Source organism: Rattus norvegicus, chromosome 7, assembly GCF_036323735.1.
Source record: "Rattus norvegicus strain BN/NHsdMcwi chromosome 7, GRCr8, whole genome shotgun sequence".
Taxonomy (NCBI): Eukaryota; Metazoa; Chordata; class Mammalia; order Rodentia; family Muridae; genus Rattus; species Rattus norvegicus.
The window spans coordinates 110,701,716-110,724,470 of record NC_086025.1 but is presented as its reverse complement, the minus strand read 5'-3'; the positions used below and the strand labels follow the sequence as shown (position 1 = coordinate 110,724,470).

The 22,755-nt window shown below is 42.6% G+C and overlaps 1 protein-coding gene across 51 annotated transcripts in view; it reads left to right on the top strand.

Annotated features, from left to right (window-relative positions):
• Rbfox2 (RNA binding fox-1 homolog 2) overlaps window positions 1-22,755 on the top strand; it is a 243,672-nt gene that overhangs the window by 210,431 nt on the left and 10,486 nt on the right. For 12 of the 51 annotated variants that reach the window (NM_001414967.1, XM_063263894.1, XM_063263892.1 and 9 more), the window contains 6 exons: window positions 6,392-6,484; window positions 9,126-9,186; window positions 11,986-12,039; window positions 12,156-12,248; window positions 13,415-13,547; window positions 17,007-17,046. In NM_001414967.1, coding sequence (NP_001401896.1) covers window positions 6,392-6,484; window positions 9,126-9,186; window positions 11,986-12,039; window positions 12,156-12,248; window positions 13,415-13,547; window positions 17,007-17,046 — 474 coding nt within the window. Of the gene's footprint in view, window positions 1-6,391; window positions 6,485-9,125; window positions 9,187-11,985; window positions 12,040-12,155; window positions 12,251-13,402; window positions 13,548-17,006; window positions 17,047-19,673; window positions 19,717-21,640; window positions 21,673-22,755 lie in introns of all 51 variants that reach the window. The other 39 variants (XM_063263879.1, XM_063263880.1, XM_063263878.1 and 36 more) reach the window with 12 other exon arrangements.

Genomic DNA, 22,755 nt, shown 5'->3' with positions numbered 1-22,755 from the left:
GATAGTGACATGTAAATTAATGTTTGAACAAATTATCCTAGAGGGGAAAAACTACCCTCCCCTACCTGTGCTGGGTCTGGAGCCCAGGACCTTACGCCTGCTAGGCAAGCACTCAGCCAGTGGGCTACATCTCCAAGCTGTCTGCTTTAGAGTGAGTTCATTTGGAAAGGTGGTGAGCAGTGCTCCCTGCACCCTCAGCTCACCCTCTCTACCACTTCCTGTGGCGTCTGCTGTGCTCTACAAAGCACTGATTGCCTCGTTTTGGCTGTTGCCGTTTGCTTTGCCTGTCCTTTGAATTATGCAAAGGATAATGGGCTGTAATCATAGTATTTCTTAAATTACTTTGTGTGAGTTGATTGTCCGCTTTTTTCTATTCTCTATAAAAACAGCTGTGTCTAAAAACTCTGAGCAGCTGAAACAAAGATAGTCTTTGCCTTTTAAAAATGCGTAAATCAAATATATGAGAATACTCCTGACCCCAAAAAAGAGCTCATTTCCCCAAAAGGAATCCAGAAAAGTGAGTGTGAGTTATACATAGCTTTCTTGAGTCTCAGATTTGACTAGTAACAGAAGGATGTTAATATAATCATGAAGTAACCTAGGTAGACTTATCATTTATTTTAGATTAGCTCAAGTTTATTCCTGTTATCTTATTGCTATTCATAATACTCGTCTTCCTTAAAATGTCACATTTAAATAATAAACTACAATATTACTCTCCATGTAGGTTCTTTAAAGTATCTTTTTAGAAGGAAAGCAAAATCCTTAATGAGAAATAGAAGTCAAAAGCAAACAACAGAGAGTGTCCACCCATGAGTCTGATTTTTATTTCCACCCTGGTGTCTTACGGACTCTTCAGCACAACTCTGAGTGATGGCTGCCATTTAGCCCTAGTATTCTCGAGCTGGTAGCTTGTGCTAGCAGCACCCCATGCTCAAGAACTTTCTCCTGAGTCTATCCTGTTGTTGAGCATGGGACTTCCACTGTCCTCACTCACTGTCACCAGCTGTGTAGCTGTCTCCGTGCTGGTGGCTGCCATGTGTATTGACTGTCCCAGATGTGCTCTCATGCCTTCCCAGGTGGATCCCTCTGACTGGCTCCGGCTTCAGGGTGGGCTTTTGTATAGGCCGGAGTGTAGGAAGATGCCACTCTCTACCTCCTCAGACACAAGAACGACGCTCTGGTTTCTTGACCATTGCCTTGGCTTTTGATTTCACATGAAGATAAATTGTTTATTTCCAAATATGGTCAAAAGATTGTCTTTGAAGAATACTAAGTTGGTCTCTATGGTTTTCAGTAATGTTGGTAGATAATGATGGCGCAAAGTGTTTCCACTGTACTTGAAACTGAATTAACAATATGTATGTCCAGAAGGCTTCATCTATTTTTCTTGTTACCACTTTATGAGTTTTAGTTCTTTTTTTCTTTCTTTCATTTACTTTTTAATTTCTGTGTTCTGGCAATACCCAGAAGATCCATCTGCGTTTGATTTCTCCCCTTAAAGTTACATGGTAAATTTTCTTTCTCATTCTTCTGAGATGGAAAAATTCAAAAATTATACAAAATTTAAAAGAATAAAAATATTTTACAATGTTTATCCTATTGGTACTTATTATTACTATTACAGCCTGAGGCCAGACCAAAAAGGTGACAGTTACTCGGCTCCTGTATGTCATGATACATGGTGCCAAGGCAGGCACGAACACACCCTTCTTCCAGGTGGAAGTTGGACCACAGCAATGCACCTAACGTGATGCTCCATTTCTTTCTTTCTTTCTTTTCTAAGATGTATTTATTTCATGTACACTGTAGCTGTCTTCAGACACACCAGAAGAAGGCATCAGATCCCATTACAGATGGTTGTGAGCCACCATGTGGTTGCTGGGAATTGAATTCAGGACCTCCGGAAGAGCAGACAGTGCCCTAACCGCTGAGCCATCTCTCTAGCCCTCTATGGAGAGCACAGCTAAAACAACTGGGAAGCTGCTAGTGCAACCCTAAGCAGTTTCGTTAACATTGAGAGGACCAAGAACCCTAAAACTGCTGTCTGCTGTGACAGCACCAGTTGGAACCATGAAGGAGTCTAAGCTGAGATTTACACTATACGCACACTTGAGACTACAGAGGCTTAGCACAGAGATAACACCAGGCACTTCATGCACTGGAGGGTTTTCATGGTGCTGTCATGTAGAGATGAATACATGATATACACTGGGTCCAGTGTGTAGTTAAAATTAATCTCTGTTATTTTAATGTGACTATCAAGATTTAAAATATATGTGGCACACATGGTTCTGTTGGGTAGTGTTAGTGTAAGCAAATGTGGCATCTTAATGAAAAACAAGTTTAGGGGCTGGGGATTTAGCTCAGTGGTAGAGCGCTTACCTAGGAAGCGCAAGGCCCTGGGTTCGGTCCCCAGCTCCGAAAAAAAAGAACCAAAAAAAAAAAAAACAAGTTTACTTTTTGTTACCTGTTTTTATTAATGGGAATTAAATAAAAATCATTGCCTTACACACTTGAACCAAGAATTTAATAAATTGGGTGTGGTGGTACACACCTTTAATCCCTTTAATCTGGGAGGCAGAGGCAGACAGATCTCTAAATCCAACCTTGTTTACATAGAGTTCTAGAATAGCAAAACTACATAGGTTGTAATCCTGTCTCACAAACAAACAAAAGACTTTGTGAGTATTACCTTTATAAGTTATATGGTACATTTATTATACTAGTGACTAGTGCAAATTCAGCTCTATATTTCAAAATTAACTTATGTTCATATTTAGCCGCTCAAGTGAAATGTGTTGAATTTAGACATGGTTTTATTTTTACCTCATAAGACTAGAGATTCAAGTTGAATTTACTCTCAGTTCGTGTTGAAGGATAGAGGTACATGAAAGCCTGGCTTTCTAGAGCAGGTTTTCCTGTGGGTGACCCTTATGCCCAGAGAAGCTGTGGCCATAATCCCTGCCTTGCTCTTCTGGCCTCTGGAGGATGCCCGCTGCTGCTGGACTATGGCTCCCTCTGTTTCCAGGGCCAACACGAGCAGCCTGGCCTTTTTGAAGCTGCTAATACTGGATTCTGGAGTCCAGCCTCTTGTGTTCCAAGGATTACAGCAATCCTTCTCCCTACCTTATTTAATCTAATCCTATCTACAAAATTCCTTTTGCCTTGCAAGATAACATATTCTGTGGCTTCAGGGATTAAGACATGAGGAACTTGGTAGTGGTGAACATTACTCTGCCTACAAAGGATCCATTTATCTTCCTTTTTTTTTTTTTTTTTTTTTTTTGTTCTTTTTTTCGGAGCTGGGGACGGAACCCAGGGCCTTGTGCTTCCTAGGTAAGCGCTCTACCACTGAGCTAAATCCCCAACCCCCATTTATCTTCAAAGAATGAAATCTTAACCTGTGTTTCCTATCAGCCCCAAACCATCAAGCGAGTCCTCCTCATCCTCTCACCAGGGAAGACTTGCTGGAAAGACTGTGGTATCTTGATTAGCATTTCATTTAGCAAGTCATCATCTTAGAATAGAAAACACTTTAATATAGATGGTTGAAAATGCAGTTTTTCCCTCAAATAGTCATTATTTGGAAAACCTAACATAGATACTAATGTTTAACTTTCCCATTTGCAAACCAAGAATTGTCAGTGCCTGTGATACCATGTCTATTCTTTTGACATAGTTACCGTGTTGCTGGTGTCTCATTCACACATCACAAAAGAGAAGATGTCAGAGACATTTCTCAGTTGGATTTGGAAAAGAAATGAGGACTTGCAGAATAATGTCACTTAATAGAGTCCACACGCAGACTGACCAAGTTTTGAGTTTTGATTTCGTTAGCACTCACTGAATGTCAGAGGGTATTTCCCTCTCATTTGAAATCATCTCTTTCCCTTTAGAATGACTCTATTCTCTCTGCCCTTCTTCCCCGTTCTCCATATCTGTGCTAGGACAAGTATATACAGTTTGGTGTTAGCAAACAGCACATGTAGGCATTCACAATGTAAAAATCAAGTGTGCACTTTCACATGAACTTTAGGGTCAATTTATAATTTATTAGCTTAACCAAAGACATGAGAACTATGACTGTGAGAATTGGTAGCAATGTAGTTTATAATTCTTCTCAGGTTGATATAAACACTTGGGATGTAGAGCTGGAGATGTGGGTCAGCAGGTTATAGGTTACTTAGGGCTCTGTATGTTACTTTTGCACAGAGCCCTAAGTTTGGTTCCCAGAACTCAAGTCAAACAACTCACAGCTTCCTGTAAGCCCAGCTCCAGGGGGACCCGATGGCCTCTGGCTTTCTCAGCCACCGCACCTAATGTCCACACAGATACACAATTAAAAGTAAGGCTCTCCCAAACTCAACCCTCACTCTACCTGACCTTCTTTAAACCGGCCTACCTTGCCTGCCAGTTGGTAGATTCTTGTGTAGAAGAATTGGCTTCTTGTCCTCAGAGTCTGTTTATCTTCAGAGAAAAGAAAGACACTGGCATCCTTCATAACTTGCCTTCAGTACCTCGAGGCCGTCAAAGTTGCTGTCAACATGCTATTATTAAATTTGTTTCTGAAAATACTTTGCTATTACTATTTCCAACCAGTGTATACATTCTGTAGGAGAGTGTTAAAAACAGTTATCCTAGCATCCACTACAGTAAACATTCATTTGTCCTGTCAACAGAGCATACCCTCCTGGGGTACTTGTACAGGTGTGGTACGCTGGCGTGAGCAGAGATAATTCATTAGAATCTTTCAGACACAGCCTACCCACGTGACCAGTTAGACTGTGGAGGGATCATCATAGCCTTGATTTTATAAAAGTTTGTTTGTTTTTTTGTCATTGTCATTTGTTTTGTTTTTGTTGGTTGGCTTGATTTGATTTGGTTTTTGGTTGGTTGAGACAGGGCTTCTCTGTATAGTCCTGGCTGTCCTGGAAGTCACTCTATAACCATGCTGACCTCAAACTCAGAGATCTGCCTGTCTCGGTCTCCCCAGAGCTGCGATTAAAGGAGTACACCACCATTTCTGGCTCTGTAAAATCTGTTTAAGATGGGGTTTTATATATGGAGGCATGCCTGTGTTGTTAGGCTTCAGTGACTCCTCAGACAATCCTGAGAGGTTCCCCTCTGCAGGTGTAAACTGCTAGAGAAATGACTAAAGTTACAGCTGTGGGAAGTGGGCAGTGCCAGTGTACCTGTGGTGAAGGTGGTGGGCACTTGATGAGGTAGTCCCTGTGGTGAGCTGCCTCTGGAGATGAGCAGAGGGTAGGTTAGCCCCTGGCCTTGTTTGTGTGCTCTCTTTATATCCAATACAGGGCACGTTGTACTAATCCTGACCCACACGGCAGCTGCCGCATTACCTCCTTCATGGTGTCTTCCTGTCAACAGCGGACCACCACTGTTACTATCATTCCTCACTCCTGATGCCTGATTCCTGCTTTTCCTCATGGGGAAGAATCTCTAATTTGCCTTTAACAGCAGAGATAGACATCAACAGATGTATAGGTATTTTTCTGAAATTCAGCCATACACATAAAGTGGGAGAGTTTTTCCATAAAGTGCCAATCTGATCATTTAAAATTGTTGGTGAAGAAAAGTCCCAGTTGTCCATTTCCAGTGATATTTAGGCTTGCTTACACCGCTGTTACCCACAGAACTAGACCTTACTACTGTCTTCAGTTACTCTACTCCCAAAAGTCCGTGGTGTAAGACACAGGTAAAGCAGGACTGAACGAACTCCTTCACATCTCGTTATGGAGCCGGTAACCTTGAGTGTGAGTTTTTACACAGCAGTTAGTAGAGAAGTATAGGCTTCAGGTCAGAGAGTCAGCTGAGAGAAGAGCGGGATCTAGAAAGATGGCTTGGTTTGTAAAATGTGTGTGTCCCTTGCAAGTGTGAGGACCCGAGTTTGACCCTCCGCACTCACATTAAGAAAAGAGACATACGTAGAGAGCTGGCTCATTGGAGCAGTCAGTGAAGGCACTGCGCCGTCTACCTCTGCCCTGCCCTCCACTGCACCAGTGCATACGTGTGCACACAGTAATAACAGCTTCCTGGGTTTGGTTTGTTTTGTATGTTCAGATTTTTGGTTGAATAGTTTGACCCGAGTAGCTTCCTACCTTAATCTTGGTCTGGCCTCACATACTTCATATTTTATCGTATTGTTACTGCAGTTAATTAAGTTACTGTTATTATTGCAGTTCTTTATCCTTTTATTGGGTTTAAATTTCCCTTTACAAAATATGCATGGATCAAAAATGTGCCTTTGGAAGAAATTGCTGGTGTTAGTTGTGCTGACGTCACTTCATACTGTGATGTTTTCTGTTTACCAAAAGATGAGTATTTCAATATAACGATGTGCATGTTTTCCCCCTTCTCCCGCTGCATGCAGGGATTCGGGTTCGTAACTTTCGAGAATAGTGCTGATGCAGACAGGGCCAGGGAGAAATTGCACGGCACCGTGGTAGAGGGCCGTAAAATCGAGGTGCATGTCTTCAATAATTCAATTTCTCATTTATATTTTTCTTTCTCTTTGTGTACTGCCTCACTTCACCTTTGGACCCCTGTCCTGTCCATGTGTGCACTCCTGTCTGTGTGTGTACTCTGTCTGTATGTGCACTCCTGTCCGTGTGTGCACTCCTGTCTGTCTGTCTTCACCTCCTTGCACTACACTATAAAGTAACAATCTGTCGGCTTCTCCCCTGCTCTTGGTTGTTCAAGGGTTAATTTGGAGGGCGGGGATGTATGCTTACCTGTTTTCCACTTACTTTTTTTCCCTCTTCCAAAATGTTCATCCTTCTGCTCTCTTGAGTTTTTTTCCTTTGCTTCAGTTTGCAAGACTCTGAATTCCTATAATGAGGCCTAAGCAAAACTAACTTCAAAAATGTCTAAAACCTATCTAGCTCTAGCATTGTGTCTTGGAGGCCAGTTCCCCTCCAAGTACGTTTGGTACGTGTGGATAGATGATTATGGGGGGGGGGGGGGCAGAATCTAAAATTCTGGTAGTTTTAAATCTTAATACCGAGAATTTCAAGCCTTGCCTCCAAAGTTGACAAATGCAGTCTCAAGAGAGGGTTCAAGGGCAGCTGGTGGCATTGATGGACAGATGTGGTGATTGCAAAATCAGCCCTTGGGCTCACCAGCATAGAGTGACGAACAGATTGAAGGTTAACTGGCTCCTCTCCCCTTTCCCAGTTTTTTAAAGTATTAAATATAAAAGCCACCATTTGAGTAAGATGTCTGCATATTTTGCTTTTTTCCCCTTTCCAATGGTTTAGCATTTAGGGCCCTTCACTTGCCTCACTCTTTCCATGGTAACTATACACAGTGCTGGCGATGGTGCCCGTTGGCGGTAAGTGAACTGAAAGTGCTAGCGAAGAAGCTTTTAAAAATGTAATCACAAAACAATTAAGAGAGAAAAAGTCCATCTGCCATCTCACATTAACACTACCAGATGTGGTTTGACTTGCTTCTCTCCCTTCCTGCCCCTTTTATTTTCACTGCTGTGGGGTGATGTCGCCTGGACTTTGGATGTACATCCTGTCTTGTAGCAGTCTGAGCTGTTTGGTTACTGACTTCATGGTGATTTTTTTTCCCCTTGCGCATCTTACTCAGAGTTACTGAACTCCAGTTTGGCTGGTTTTATTAATGCACTCTGCCCCCTTTCCTAAACCCCTGTGCAGCTCTTTCCTGTCAACACCCCTCCTGTTCTTTCCTGTTCTCCCCTACCACGCTGTTCAGTTTCCCTGGCTTCCCATTTCAGCCCCTTCCTTTCTTCCTCCCTGTCCCTCTCTGTCTGGAGCTGTGGGTGTCTCTTGCTGACTGGTAGTGTCTGCTTGGTTCTGGCTGGTTTTCCTTTGAATTGCTTGGTGGCTTTCTGCTGTAGCAGCTGGTTCAAGCCCTTGCTCCATTCCGACCTTGCTGCTCACTCTCCCTCTTCTTTCCGAATTGTTTCTTTCTTTTCTTTGTGTGTGTTAACTGCATGCTCTCAATCTCATCGTTGTTGTCTCCCATTCTTTCTTTGTAAATGTGAAATGTTTACATTATCTGGTGGTCAAACTAGAGTAAATGAAGTTTCAAGCTGTCTTCATGAAGGAAGAGAGAGAAGGTCATAAATGTTTTTAAATTCCAGTTTTACTGCAAATTGGTCTCCTTAACATAAATCTAGTACAATGTATATTCTTAGAGGCAAAGTAAGCTGATCTTGGTGGCACAAGCCTATAATCTAAGCATTCAGGAGGCTGAGATAGGAGGATCACAGATTTGAGGCCAGCCTGGTTACATAGCAAATTCCAGACTCAGCCTGAGCTTCCTAATGAGACTTGTTTTTAAAAAACAGATGAGACATATTTATATTTCATAAGCTCCAAGCTCAAGGCAAGCTGCAGTTAAGTTTATGATGAGGCTCTGAAGGTGGTCCCGAGACCACCCACAGTGTCCTAACTTCTGCCGCTCCTCTCCTTTCCCCACCTTGGCGTGGAGAAGCCTCATACATGCTTTGTCATGGGATAGAGGACCACAGGACAGGAGAGCTAAGCAATCACTCTTCACTGCCGAGCACTTGTGCCAAAGGCCCTCTGAAGCTTCATCTTAAATGAGTGATCCACGTGATCTAGAAAATTGAGGATGACCCACAGACTGCCACCACAGGAATCTTTAGTCCCTCTATTTATTTTCTAATCCCAAGTAGTTAAGAAAAGATAGAGAACATCAGGACAGGATATGACATCAGCATCATGGCTCAGGTGGCAAGCCTCTGTTTTATTAACAAGCTTCAACGTTCTTTTGTAGATATATTTGTTCCCTATTTCCTTTTTTTCCAAAGCATCCTCAGTAAAGAGACATCTTAAGGTGTCCAGAGAACTTGTAACTGCACGGTTTCTCTGCAGTGCTGACAGGTAGAACAGCCACAGTTTTCTATTTGGAGACCAAGAAACTACATTTTACTCTTGTTAGCCTCATTTAATAAAACGCTTACATTAAAATTCTATGACTATTTTATAATGCTATGTTAATTATCTAAATGCTATCAGAAATTTACTTTTTAAATGATGTACTGTTACTGGATGCTCAGTAATGTCCCTAATGTGTCTCTCCTGCCCCTCTTGTCTGCTCATTATTTTTAGGTGAATAATGCTACCGCACGGGTCATGACCAACAAGAAGATGGTCACACCATATGCAAATGGTGAGGAGTTACAAGCTACCTTGGGGGAACCTTTGTTCTTATGTAGATATAGGAAATTTTCATGACTTTCTAGGACTATCAGCTCAATTCACATTTGACCTCTTAGAAAAATGTTTTATCTTTACAGATTCATTTTTTTCCCTTAAAATTAAGCTAAGTGTTTAACTTACAAAGCTGTTTTGATCTCATTAACTTTGGTCTTCTACACAGTACATGCCACTTTAAGAAGCTACCTGCTAAAGCAGATAGGTAGCCCATGAGCATCCTCAGTCTCTGTAGCTCCTTGTAACATGGGAATTTCCCATGTAGCCCTGAAGACCCAGGAGTGTTTTCCTACTGATTCCCCCTCCTGTGAGTGTGATCTGGATTAGTGGGAAGGAAAACCTCCAGTCTCTTTTATAATTCTAGATTCCTTGCTTTCCCTAAGACCTGTCAGCAATGGCCCTGGGGCTTTAGGGTGTAGCTTTTTATTCCGTGAGGACAAGTTATACAGTGAGTTTAATAAACATTTGTGAGAGTGGGATTTTCAATGATGGGCTGGAAAGGTGGTTCCTCAGGAAAAAAACACCAGCCATGCAAGCCTGAGATCCTGAGTTCAGAAACTGGAACCTATGTGAAAAGCTATGTGTGGTGGTCCACATCTGTAATCCAAGAACCTTAGGCAAAAGTTTGGGCTGGCCAGCCTAAAATATGCCATACAGTGGCAGAAACAACAGGGAAATTGTCTTCTCATCCCCACTGCCCTCCATAGCATACCCACACCCATACTCAACACACAAAATAAGTTTAAATTGTTTTCTGAAATGCAGAATTTAGCACTGAAGTAACAACTCAGGACCCAAGATCAGTTCCCAGAACCCATGTCAGGTGGCTCTGAGCTACCTGCAACTCTGGGGGCAGGGGTGCACAAGGGCACACAACATGAGCATTTTATTCATTCTGGTGTGTGTGTAGGTCAGAGGATGCCTCAACCCACATAAGTCTGTTCTCTCCTTTCACCATATGGGACCCAGGCATCAAACAGACGTGGTGGTAAATGCTTTTACTCACTGAACCACTGTGTTGGCCTTCATGAGCATTTTTATCACTATAAGGGATTGGCTTGAGAGTGACTTATTTCAGCCAGATAATGGTGGCTCACACCTGTAACTTGGCACTAGGAAGGGTAAGACAGAAGAGTAATGAGTTTCAGGGTACATAGCCTGGACTACATAGGGCCCAGTAAGTAATTAAGACACCTAACTCCAAGCCTGACGGCCTGAATTCTTCTCCCACATCCACATGGTAAAAGGAAAAAACCAGCTTCTGTATATTGTCCTCTCACTAATACACCTTACTAATATACACGCATAGTGGCATTCATGCACATGCATGCACTCACATACACACACCACAAGAAAGAGAGAATGAGAATGAATATCAGAATGTAAAAAAGGAAGGAAAATCTGTAATTTTAATATAACTGGCCTTTCCTTCTCTCCATCCCTACATTCGTAGCAGAGCAAAGAGCAGCGGCAGTGTAGAGAGAGAAATGGATAATCCATGAAGAGCTAGCCCTCCAGAATGGCAGGGTGTGTTGCTTCCTGTATAGAAAAGTCAGTAGCTACTTCTTAAGTTCTTCTGTAGAACTCTGCTCACTACTAGAGGGGTAGCATGCACTGCTTACAAACAAAACACTTGGCTTATTCCTGTAAGTACATACAGGGCTAAACTGTCACAGCTGAGCAGTAGTGGTTAGTCACAGTGCTCAGGAGAGGAAGTAGGACACCCAGGGCTACACAGAGAAACTGTCTCAAAAACAAAAACATGTCCCAGCATAGTATTTGGAAACTCAGCATTTCTAAACCCTGAACTTGGTGTTTGACATCTAGTCTGGTATCCTTCGGAGTCTTGAGTAACATGTTCATTAAAATGTTAATTATAAATTAAAACCTGAAGCCATGCACAGAACATGGGAATGGACTTCACATTTCATTACTGCCTATCTTTCTCTGTCTACTTGGTGAACCCCAATTTTTACTGTGAAGAGAGATTTCCATTTACCAACAAAACCTGTGTGGTAAAGCTGAATGATGTGCCATCAAGTTCCAGGTTGGTTTGGTTTTGGTTTGGAGTGTGGGAATATTTTGGTTTTGTTTTGGGTTTTTTTTTTTGGTTTTTTTTTTTTTTTTTTGTAGGTCACCACCACACACACGTGTACACTTGTTTTTGAGACAGGGTCTCTCTGTATAACAGCTCTTGCTGTCCTGGAACCACTTTGTAGACCAGATTGGCCTCAAACTCAGAGATCCGCCAGCCTCTGCCTTCTGAGCACTGGGATTAAAGGCCTGTGCGCCACTGCCCCTGGCACTAGGTCAGGCTTTAATCCAATCTGAGGGTGCCCTAGTGAGGCCCTAGTGTAAAGCACTGTTAAGAGGGCGTGTAAGGAAGTGTGCTGCCATGTGGTACCAAATGATAGGTGTTCAGATTTTTTTCCTCTTCTAAACTCAGGGCAGGCTGTATTTCTGGTTCCTCCTCTTCCTCACGTTCCCTGTCCATCTTCCTCCCTCCCTCCATTTTGTTTTTCTGATCTAGTTACAGTCTGATGCTGTGATAAGACAGACAAAAAGCAACTTTGGGGTCACAGCTTTATCATTAAGGGAAGTCTGGGCAGCTTGCAAGCAGAAACTAGAGAGGACACTGCTTAAAGATAGCACCATTGCCCTTTCCTGTGACTCTGACCTGGGGAGGAAAAACAGCACAGAGGTGCCTGAAGTCATCTTGGCCTGCAGAGCTCACTCCTGTCCTCTTCTGTTTCAGGCTGGAAGTTAAGCCCAGTAGTTGGAGCTGTGTACGGCCCTGAGTTATATGCAGGTACTAGTACACTGCTTCCCTGTCTGCTACTTAATGGTGTCTGTGGTGTCTCATTCGGCTATCTCTTTGTAACCTTTTGTGGTTTTTGTTTTCTGTTTTGTTTTTAATACGCTTAGCATCCAGCTTTCAAGCTGATGTGTCCCTAGGCAATGAGGCGGCTGTGCCCTTGTCAGGAAGAGGGGGCATCAACACTTACATTCCTCTAATCAGTAAGTAGCCTACACTGACCTGCCATGCGTGTTCTGACTGTTGCCACATGTGCTAGTTTGGTCTGGTTTTGTTCTAGCATAATGCAGAACTGATGGGAAAAAACATTCTTGATAGAGTAATAGGTAGCATAGTGCCCTGTTTTCTGTAACTCACACTAGAAGTGTCCACAAAACAAAACTCACTGGGAAGCGTACAGATGGACATTTAACTGTCCTATCTGTGTGACCGTCAGGACCATAAGGAAGTCAAAAGATAAGAGCGTGTGTGTAGCCTGCACTATTCAAGCCCGCTGTCCTGCAGGGAACACTTAGCACAGCTGCAGTGTCAGTGACAGGCCACCTTCTTCCTACTCTAACGTCACTTGCCGCTTCCCCTGGCAAGAGGTGTAACTAAACCAGATCCTACAGAGCAGGTTGTTTGTACATGGCTTCCAGAGCCAGGAACACTTAGAGCCAGCTCTGTCTGTCTCGATATAGGGTACAGGGCAACTGAGGAGGTTAAAATATTTTAAGACACCAGACAACATCAGTACACGTCTTTAATCCCAGCACTGAGGATGCAGAGGCATTTGGATCTTTGTGAGTTCGAGGCCAGGCCGATCTACAGAACTATTCCAGACCAGCTAGGGTTATACAGAGAAACCTGTCTTTAAAATTCCTGTTTGTTTATTTATCTATATTAAAGAAATTAAATTAACAAATAAATTCTAAAAATTATTTTATGCCTGTACCATTAAGAATATAAAGAGGTTTCCTTTTGAGGAATAATTACTACATAATAACAGAAATGAAATTAATAGTTGGCCTGTTGAAGAATTTATATTGACCTGATTTAAATCACCCACAGAAATTAATCTTGTAGATCTTATTATGATACAAATTTTTTATCAGTTTTCATAAAACTGGAAAATTTTGCAAGAAACAGTAAACTCACGATCTGTGATGAGTGAGGCGTGGAGTCATGGTTTGGTCATCCTGTATCTCTCTTTCCGTTTCTTACCCAAAGCCCCAGAGTCACTAGGGTATTGATTAATATGCTTGCTACCTTTTCAAGAAAGATTTGGTGCCTGTCCTTCTGCCTTTTCCATAGTTGAGTCCCAGTCTAGCTTTGTATCAGCTCCTGAATGCAAGTTGAAATTTCTGTCATATTTTGGGTCTCCCTTTAGTTCCTGGCTTCCCTTACCCAACTGCAGCCACCACAGCAGCCGCTTTCAGAGGAGCCCATCTGAGGGGCAGAGGGCGGACAGTGTATGGTGCAGTGCGAGCGGTACCTCCAACAGCCATCCCCGCCTATCCAGGGTAAGCATTAGATTCCAAAGTCATCATTCTGAAATAAGCAATTGGATACAAACAGAAGGGAAGAAAGAGTGCTCTGGCCCTCCCTGATTTCTAAGATGTTGCTTGGCAGCATTTAAATGCTATGTGAATATTTGCAAATTAATGGACTTAAGGGCAAGAACTAAAATACAGAATTTTGACCAAGGGTCAATTCATTATATAAAGCCTCCTTTTGGCCACCTTAAGCCTTCATGGTGATGGCTTAAGACAGTGGCCAGAGCCGTCTTGTGTTTGCTAGCAGTGTGTTGGCATGGAGTTCACTCAGCAGCGCACGAGTGTGGATTAACACTACTACAGAAAACTGAGGAGGGAGCTGGAGATCATAGTGCCAGACTGTGTCTGCTGTGCTCACCTGTCTCACCTCCCCATGCCGGGGCAGAGGCCGGCACACGTGCCCACCCCATGGTTTCACTGCCTGGGTAGTGAGCAGCAAAGCTAGTTACCCACAATGGATTTGCTTTCTTCTTAGGAAACAGATTAAAAGAGGTGACTTCAAAGACAAACCGAGTCCAATTGAATCAAGGGAGAGAGGGAGAAGTAGGGATCCAGCTGTGGTTGGCTTCTGAGGTGGTAGCAGCTGACACAGTGGAGCATCCCTCGCCTTCAGTTTGGAGTGGAGGGTGCCTCATGCAGTGGAACGATTCCATAGCAACAAACAAATCCTTTGTTTTTGAAAGGGGAGAAGGAGGGAAGATGGCAGATTGGCTTTAGTTGTTTACCTGTGTCAGCCTGACGTGTGTTTTTATATGAAGTGAACTCCTCTAAGACAGTTATACCAAGAACTTTCTCAAGAGTTGACATTTCTCTTCTTCATCTTTTCTCTGCCTATGACAGGTTTTTTTGTTGTTGTTTTTTGTTTTTGTTTTTCCTGTATTGTGGAAAGATATAAACAGCTGCAGAAAAACCAGTTAGTTGCTTTTTAGTTAAAACATAATGGAAGAGAGGGTATCCCTTTCTGATAGCAAAGTAGGCTTCATCAGAAGGTATACTAATTTAACATTCATTCATTCATAGACCAATGGACATACCATTAGGAGTCCTCCATGCCACAGAATTAAAGCATTTTTATTAGACAAGGCAAGTATGCATGCTGAAGTGGGCAGACTCCAAGACACTGCAAGGGAACTGCTTCAGAAAATAACTTTCATTTGCAATTTATAGATAATTAAATCCCATGCATTCCATCATCTCCATCTTCTGCCATGACTTGCTTTAATTTATCCTTTTTTTGTCTCAACTTGACCTTTGACCTTCAACCTCTGACATCTCTTTTAAAAAAAAGTTAATGATACAGCTTTGTTTCATTAAGGAATATTTGAGTGAAACATGAAAGTGACTCTTTTACAAGCTTAGCACACTAGAAAACTGCTCATGACCTACCTCCCATTCCCACCCAAAAGCATTGACTGTCACATATGCAAGGAGAGAATGCACAGAGACACATGGAACTTCCTGTTTTATAACTTCCTGAGCTACTTCACAGCCATTCTCTCCTAAGTCTGTGCCACATAAAGATATATAGCTGCATAATTGTATCTTATCTTTTATGTCTGACCATATCAGTGCTCCAAACACTAGTTTCCTGTGTATTCTTTTTTTTTTTTTTTTTAAACTAAACCACCAGTTTACATTGAAGATGACAAGGAATAAGTCCAGTACTTCCTGGGGAATGGCCTAGAATGGCTCTCTTAGAATCACTTGTGAGCGACTGTGCTCTTATTGCATTGGTACAGGAATTATCAGAATTCTCGTAGAATCAGTGAATAAGTGATTTGCCTTAGGATAAAATATATCCGTGTTTCTAATGGCAGCAGTCTCTGTAGAAGGGATGTGTTGTAGTCTTTGCCTGTGCACCGCACTGACATTGATGAAGATTAGCTCCCCTTAGCCCCTGTGTTCCCCGTTCCTCAGCCTTCTCCTATGCAAGTCTTTTAGAAAAATGTAGTGGAGAGGCAGATTCTTCCCAGTACCAGCCTTAAGTACGTGGAGACTAACGCAGGTAAAGCCTGCCCACAGATGCCAGAAGTTCAACTGCTTTTCCTGCTGTGCAAAAACAAAAGTCTAGTGTTAGGTGCAGTGTAAATGTGACCTGTAACTTCTAGATGTAAGACGTAGCAGCTTTGCTTGTTAGCTCATCCATTATAACGGAAAAAAAGAGGTTGCCCAGTACTTAGCCTATAAACCAATAAACAGATTTTAAATATATATTTATATAAATATATATATAACAGCCAAGTCTTGTCCTGACAAATGTGGAGAAAATTAGTCTTTTCTCTCTGCCCCTGTTAATGTCTTTTGCTCCCAAAATAATATTTGGGGGGAAATCTATATATATATACACAAGCACTTCATAATACTGGAGAAAAATTTTAAGAATAATCATATACTGCTGCTCCAGATTTTTTGTTTAAAAAAACTAATAGTGCCTGCTTGGCAAAGCCCATTCCCAAACAGGAGGGTGAGCTGTGCCATCAGCTTCCCCAGGTTCACCGTCAAGGACAGGCCTAGTCATGACCAAAGCTTCAGTCACCAATTGTATGTTTCAGAATTCTTTAAATACTCTGTTTAGTTAAACAAGAACCCTTAAAATCTTCCAGTTGCTCCTTCCCACTCTGGATTATATTGTTACTATCTGGGATCCCACTGCACCTTTCAATTCTTGGACCAATCACCTTAACCTTGAGCTCATTACCTCTGCTTGTGAAAGCAATGCATTGTGGGTATTTTTGGTTGTTTTGTTCTTTTGGTTTTTTTTTAATTACATTTCTCTGTTTACTTTGGTCAGAATTGATTGACTTGTTTTTCCAAGGTGTTGCATTGGTTCTTAAAAATGCTGAATAATAATACTTTGCATGCTTGTGTGATCAGCAAATCTTATCGCATGTCTAATGTGCAGGGTAAAAAGCAGGTGATGTATGGATAACAAGAAAATCTACAATTTCAAAAAATAAAAATAACTACACAGCATCATTTGAAACACACTTAGCAAATAGCTCCTGTCCTGATGGCACTCACCTCTTTCACTCGCTTCCTGAGGTTAAGCCCTACCACCCCTCTCCTCTGCACACTGTTAAAGAACAGCAAATGTTTACAAGTACTCCAGACACTAAAGGTGATCTGTGGAACCCAGCAGATCTCACACAGCTACCTGCAGCCCTGCAGGAGCACGGCTTCTGTCCCTAGTCTGCGTTATCCAGGGCCCAGGTGCGCCATCTAGCTCTGCAGACCCTCAGCCCTCCTCACACGTCCTGGAGCCATGGAACACACACATCTCTGTCACAGCTTGCTGCAGCCCCGTGTCCAGGTCACATTCATACATCACCTGCCTATGTAGCGCATGTGCATGCTGCCGTCCTCAATAACCGGAATGTGTTTCTGTTCTTTTGTTTTTTGTTTTTGTTTTTGTGTGGATTTCTGCAGTGTGGTTTACCAGGACGGATTTTACGGTGCTGACCTCTATGTAAGTACACACACTGGGGCCTCTTTGACCCCATCCCCTGACAAGCCAGCCTTTTTTTTCTGTTTCTTTAGTTTGTTTTAGGGTTTTTTTTTTGTTTGTTTGTTTGTTTGTTTGTTTCCTTTTTAAAAATATAATTTGATTTTTGTTTTCCTTTTTCCTTGTGGATATATATTTATATATTTATCTATTTTAAGAATGCAAGCATGCTTCTCTGCCACTGCGCTTGCCCCTGGGTGCAGAAACTAAGTCTTTGGGTCTTGTGACGGTTGCTGGGGTCAGTCTGCCTCACATATTCTCCCTTCCCTGTGCCCACGGATGCTCTAGGTATCTCTTACCTTGTGGGAGGATCAGCAGGTTTAAAGTCGTATTGTTGCCGCATCATCTGCATACATACATGACAGGACTAGCTTACCTGACACCAGCTCCTTTCCATCTCTTCTCTCCATCCCACACCCTCTTTAAAGTGTTAGGGCTTTGATTTATGTGACATCAGGAAGCTTTCTGAACTGTGTGCTAACTTCACGTGACTTAAAGAGCATAAGCTGTGACAGTGACGTCAGCAACTAATATCATAATATAGTAGTCAGAGTACGAGAGGAGTCACAGTACAGTATTTGAGGAGCACAGATATTCAGTGTCAGTTTACCTGGAAGTCCACAGCCAGCACATCTCTTTCTTAGGAGGCAAGCCAGGGAAACTGCGGAGTGTACATAGCAGCCTGGACTCTGACGTTCAGTTACTAGGAAGATTTGCCAGTTCCAGCAGGTACCCTGACATTTAACCCATCATCCTTCCAGCTGGAGATAAAGTTCCATGTTCCATGATTTGTTGGTCACATACCTACTTCAAAGGAATTTAGCTGCCATGGGAAAAGCTTTTGAGTGTTAAGGTCTATCATTAGGTGCCTTCCAAATGGTCTTTTCCTGAATGCCAGCAGAGTCAACTGGCCCAAATCATTAAGACAGTTCTGTAAAGAAGACTTAGCAGGAGAAGTTATTCTGAGGTAGGTCTGTGTGTCCAGGAGGCTCTCTCTCTGCCCTCTCCTCTCCATTGTTAAGAGGCTGTTGTGCCTGTGTCCTCAACAGAATGATGTCAGGCCACTCGGAGACCCTGAGGCTGCTTTCTTAGGCCAGCTGAGTCTAGCTGTGCTACGTAGAGTAGGTCTTCAGAGTGTGTCTTCCTTGTACGGGAACCTGAGGTAGGAGTCATTGGCCCATCCCTTAGATTGTGATTACTAGAATTTCCCAAATCGTTTACATAGCCAAGCGTGAAGATCCCCTGGTCCATGTTTCTTACCTTTCTTTGTATTTTAATTAAAATCTAACCCTTGCTCAACAAATTTTTAAAAAGCTTTTCCTCCTGTGTTCGCAGTTGAGGATCAGGCAAATCTGGCTTACTGCCCAGCACATTACACATCTCTGGATGTGCATATTTACCTGTGGGATTCTCTGTATTCTCATGGAGTTCACTCTGATTTGATTTTTTTTTTTTTTAATCTACTGTAGTTGAGTTATTTCCCCAACTGAGGTTTTTTGTTTTGTTTTGTTTTGTTTTTGTTGTTGTTTTTATGTAATATCTTCCTTATTTGGGATTTTTTTTAAAGCAAATCCTGCTTCTATCCCAGTTTTGCCTGCTTTTACCTTGAACCAACCAACTAAATATTTGGCTATGGCTTTTCTGTTGCCTTATTTTGCATTGTAACATCTTAGTGAATGGTATTTTTCTATGCCCATCAAAAGGATTTTTTGTTTTGTTTTTTAATCTAAATGAACAATCTACAGTAGCTTTAACAAGTAATCCAGTGACTTGATCAAAAATACCCTCCCCAGTGACCCCTGCCAGCTAGAACCCCCTGCCTGCTTCCCTCCTCTCCCTCTCTCCCATCTAAAACAGAGTTGCTGGGAAGACAAAGGTTGGTCACAGGTGCTGAGGTAATGTCTGAGCCTCGGTGAAAACAGGACTACAATGTAGTGTTCTCACTGGAGCTGTTAAACTGGAGAGTGCACATGTGGGGGGTTAAGGCGGGTTCTTTAAAGTACACAGGAAAACTGACTGCTGTCCTCCGAGTTGGTTCTGCTGCTGTGCACTTCCTAACTGGAAATCCACACTGCTCCTTTCCATCTGCTTTCCTCAGAAGTGCGCACCAGAATGGGGTGAGTGCAGGGTTTTGTGTCAAAAACTACTCTGGCCCAGACAGAGGGTGAGTAGAAGACACTCGAGAGAGGGGCTTCAATGCAGGAGCTACTAAGCCTTCCCTCTGCTGCTCTGAGAGTGGTTCCTGGGAGCCATTATTTTTTTCTTTCCTTCTGCTTCCTTCTGGCTTCCTTTTGTCTGGAGACAAAATGTCCTGATTCAGCCATCATGTCCTCCATCTGCAAAGAGCCCTGGCCCTCCAGAATAGCTGTGTCCACTCCCCACCCTGCTGCCTTCCCTTTCCCATTAGAAAGGCTGTCATTGACCCTCATTTGTCTTTAAGTGGGATAACAAACTCTCCTGATTCTCACCCTGTGAAAAGCATGCTTGCATCCAAAGGAAAGAAAAGGCTGGCAGCCCATGTGGGCTCTTTGTATGATTGTTTTCCTTCCACAGCTGTGTTTTTGAACTGCTCTTCCTGTGTTCTGTTATAGAATAGTGTTACAGGAACCAATCATTAGCGCTAAAATACCTCAGGTAGGAGTGCCAGTGTGACCTGCCAATCAATCAGATTGTGGATTGCAGTGAAAAAATTGAATTATACTAACCATTCCAGCTCCACGTTAGAGATGGGAACAGAGGCTTTTTTGGACAATCAAGACTTGTGAGCGTGTGATCTAAGCCCTGCTACCTCAGCAGTGCCCATGTCACATCCACACATCATGACACTTCCTTCAAAATGAGCCGTCCGGTCCCCTCACCACACTTGGTCACAGACACATCACATGTACAATCTACGATCCAACCATCACTGCCTCTTTCAGCCTCAGTCACAGTTGCCTGTGCCAGTTAAACTCGTCTTTTATTCTGGAGACCTTAGCACCTGAGAGTGCTAACAATGAAAGAGATGGCAAAAGGAAGCAGACCGAAGTCTGCCTGCACGGGGCTTTAAGTCCCATGTTTAGGTCCCTAGTGAAATCAGAGGCAGAAGTGTGGAGTTGTGACAGGTCTGCACAGGCCTGGACTCGTAGCTCCTGTGCCCTCTTCCCTTCCACCTGATAAGATCAGTAAGTGTTTGGATAACAGCATGCTTGTTAGACACTTTTCCCAATAGCTTGACGCACAGAGAAGAAAAAGAGTCCATAGTTTAATAACCCAGTTACTTCATGTAACCCAGTGACACTATAGAAGTGAACTAACTTGGAGAACTGTGGAATAGCAAAGTATTTGAAAGATTTAATTCTTTAAAGTTCTTCTCATAAATCATGTAAGTCAAAGATAATCAGTTTCTCTCCTTAACCCCAAATTTAAATGATGATGAGGTGGAACTTACATGACACTTTTGGAATATATAGATATGTCATTCAGAGCAGAAATTATATATTTTGTACCAAGCCGGTTCTGTGTCTGCATGAGAACTCACTGTCTCCTGTGGCTGAGGCTCTCAGCTGGCATGGGGGAAGAAGGCATTAGGACCATCCAGGGCCAAAGCCATTGGTTCTAGAGGCCAAACATTAGACCCTTGCTAAGTAGAACAGATCTCACTCCTCAGTGGTGATGTTAATCGTCATGCCTGCCAGCCCCTACACACACACTTGCACATGCACACACTTGCCTTGCTCTGTCCATCTGCACACTACATGGGATAACAAGCTTTCATTTGTCTGCTGGTCTTGAGCTACACACTTTCCTCCTCAGTGTCACATGTCATTGTCTTTCAGGTAGAAAGAAGGTGTCTTGACATCACATGCTCACCAAAGTCCTGTTTTAATGTAAATCTAAAGCAAAAATACAATAAAATTAAAGGCAAGGTTAAAATCAAGACAAGATGAAAATCTTTAGGTATTCAGACAAGGTTCACGTGCAGGGGAGCAATGGTTAGAACTTCTGTTTTGTTTCAAACATACCTGCAGAAAAACAACAGAAGAATCCCAGTGGTGCAGAGTTAATTCGATGATAAATCTGATTCAGAGAAGAAGAGTAGAAAACCTCAGTGGTAACACTGGGTGGGAAGCAGGCTTTCCTTTAATGTTTTGGAAAGTCATTAGCAAAGAGGCTTAAAGTAGCAGCATTTAGCTCTGAGAAGAAGCTGGGAGTGGGAGCAGAAATATGACAAATAATTGAGGAAAACAATTATTTCTCCAATACAGGAGAAACTTGGAAGAACACTAGATAAGACTATGCAGTTGCTCCCAGAGCGTGCACGCCTGGTGAGCTCCCTTGTCAGAGCCAGGCAGGTTGAATAGTGACTTGGGCCACCAGATGGGGTACCAGGCATTATTTAGAAAGGTTACAAAGAAAACTGTTTTTCAAGGGGCATGTGTGGATTTGAACCAGGCTTAGCCGTGCCAGACTTAGGCAGCTCTGAGTTCCAGAAGCCGTTTGTGTGTGCCCTCCTACACTCTGGTGTGCTGTGGCCATGCTAATCCCCATTTTTTGTTTTATTTCAAATCACACACAGATAGAATCTGCAAACTGCTTCAGATCAAACAGGTCTGATTGTGTGTAAATACATATGTCCTTTTTAATTTTTATTAATGGTTGCTTCAGTTTTGCATCAGTGCATGGTTAAAAGCAATACACATCAGCTATTCATGACTTCATATCTCCAAATGAATTATTTCTCCTCTTTTTTTGTTTGTTTGTTTGTGCAGTCAGCTGAAGAAATGTTAACATCTCACTCTAAATCTCTCAGTGGAGTCTCTGTTCCCTTCTCTGATATAACAGATGGGTTACTGCTTGTTATAATTATTAACATTGTGGTATGGGCCAGGGCTTGGGTGGGCAAGATTTATTCCTCCTTTGGGCTGGGGAGGGCCAGTTGTTAGGGTATGGAATGTTAACTCAAGTGGTGACTGACTGTTTCCGTAATACCAGGTCGTTGTGGCTGCACGCTCTAGTAATTGAGGCTGTGTACTTCACCGAGCTTGTGGTAGACCTAGGGCAAACCGCTGTCCCAAGAGAATGCTGGGATAGATAGAGTTAGCCAGTGCCAGTCTGGACGTGGTGGTTTTGCTGTTGTTTTAGCTCCGGATGTCGGCATGCTCAGTTTTAATGTGATTAATATTAATGTGGCGCCACCCCCCACCCTACCCCCACGCCTGAGCCCTCTTCTCCTTCCTCCCACCTTGTTCTTTTTGAAAATTTTAAGAGACAGTAATGAAAACCTTGGTGTTTCAAACTGCACTTTGCTCTCATGTTCTATATATAAGTGCCTTCAAATTTGCTGGTTAAAGTAAAATCGGGGTATGGGGACATCTTAGCCCAAGATCTTTCTACACTGTAAAACCTAGAATGCAGTTAAGTCAGTTGTATGTTGTAGATTTTGTCCTGAGGTGGTGTTTGGCTTTTTTTTTTTTTTTTTTTTTTTTTTCCGGAGCTGAGGACCAAACCCAGGGCCTTGGGCTTGCTAGGCAAGCGCTCTACCACTGAGCTAAATCCCAACCCCTTATGTAAGGTTCTGTAGAATGCCCAATTTCAGCAAAAGCAGAAAGACTCTGGAGTAAGATGTATCTAAAAGGGATTACTTCCTGGTACACGGTACACTTTTCCTTAGGCATGGGTGAATTACCAAAC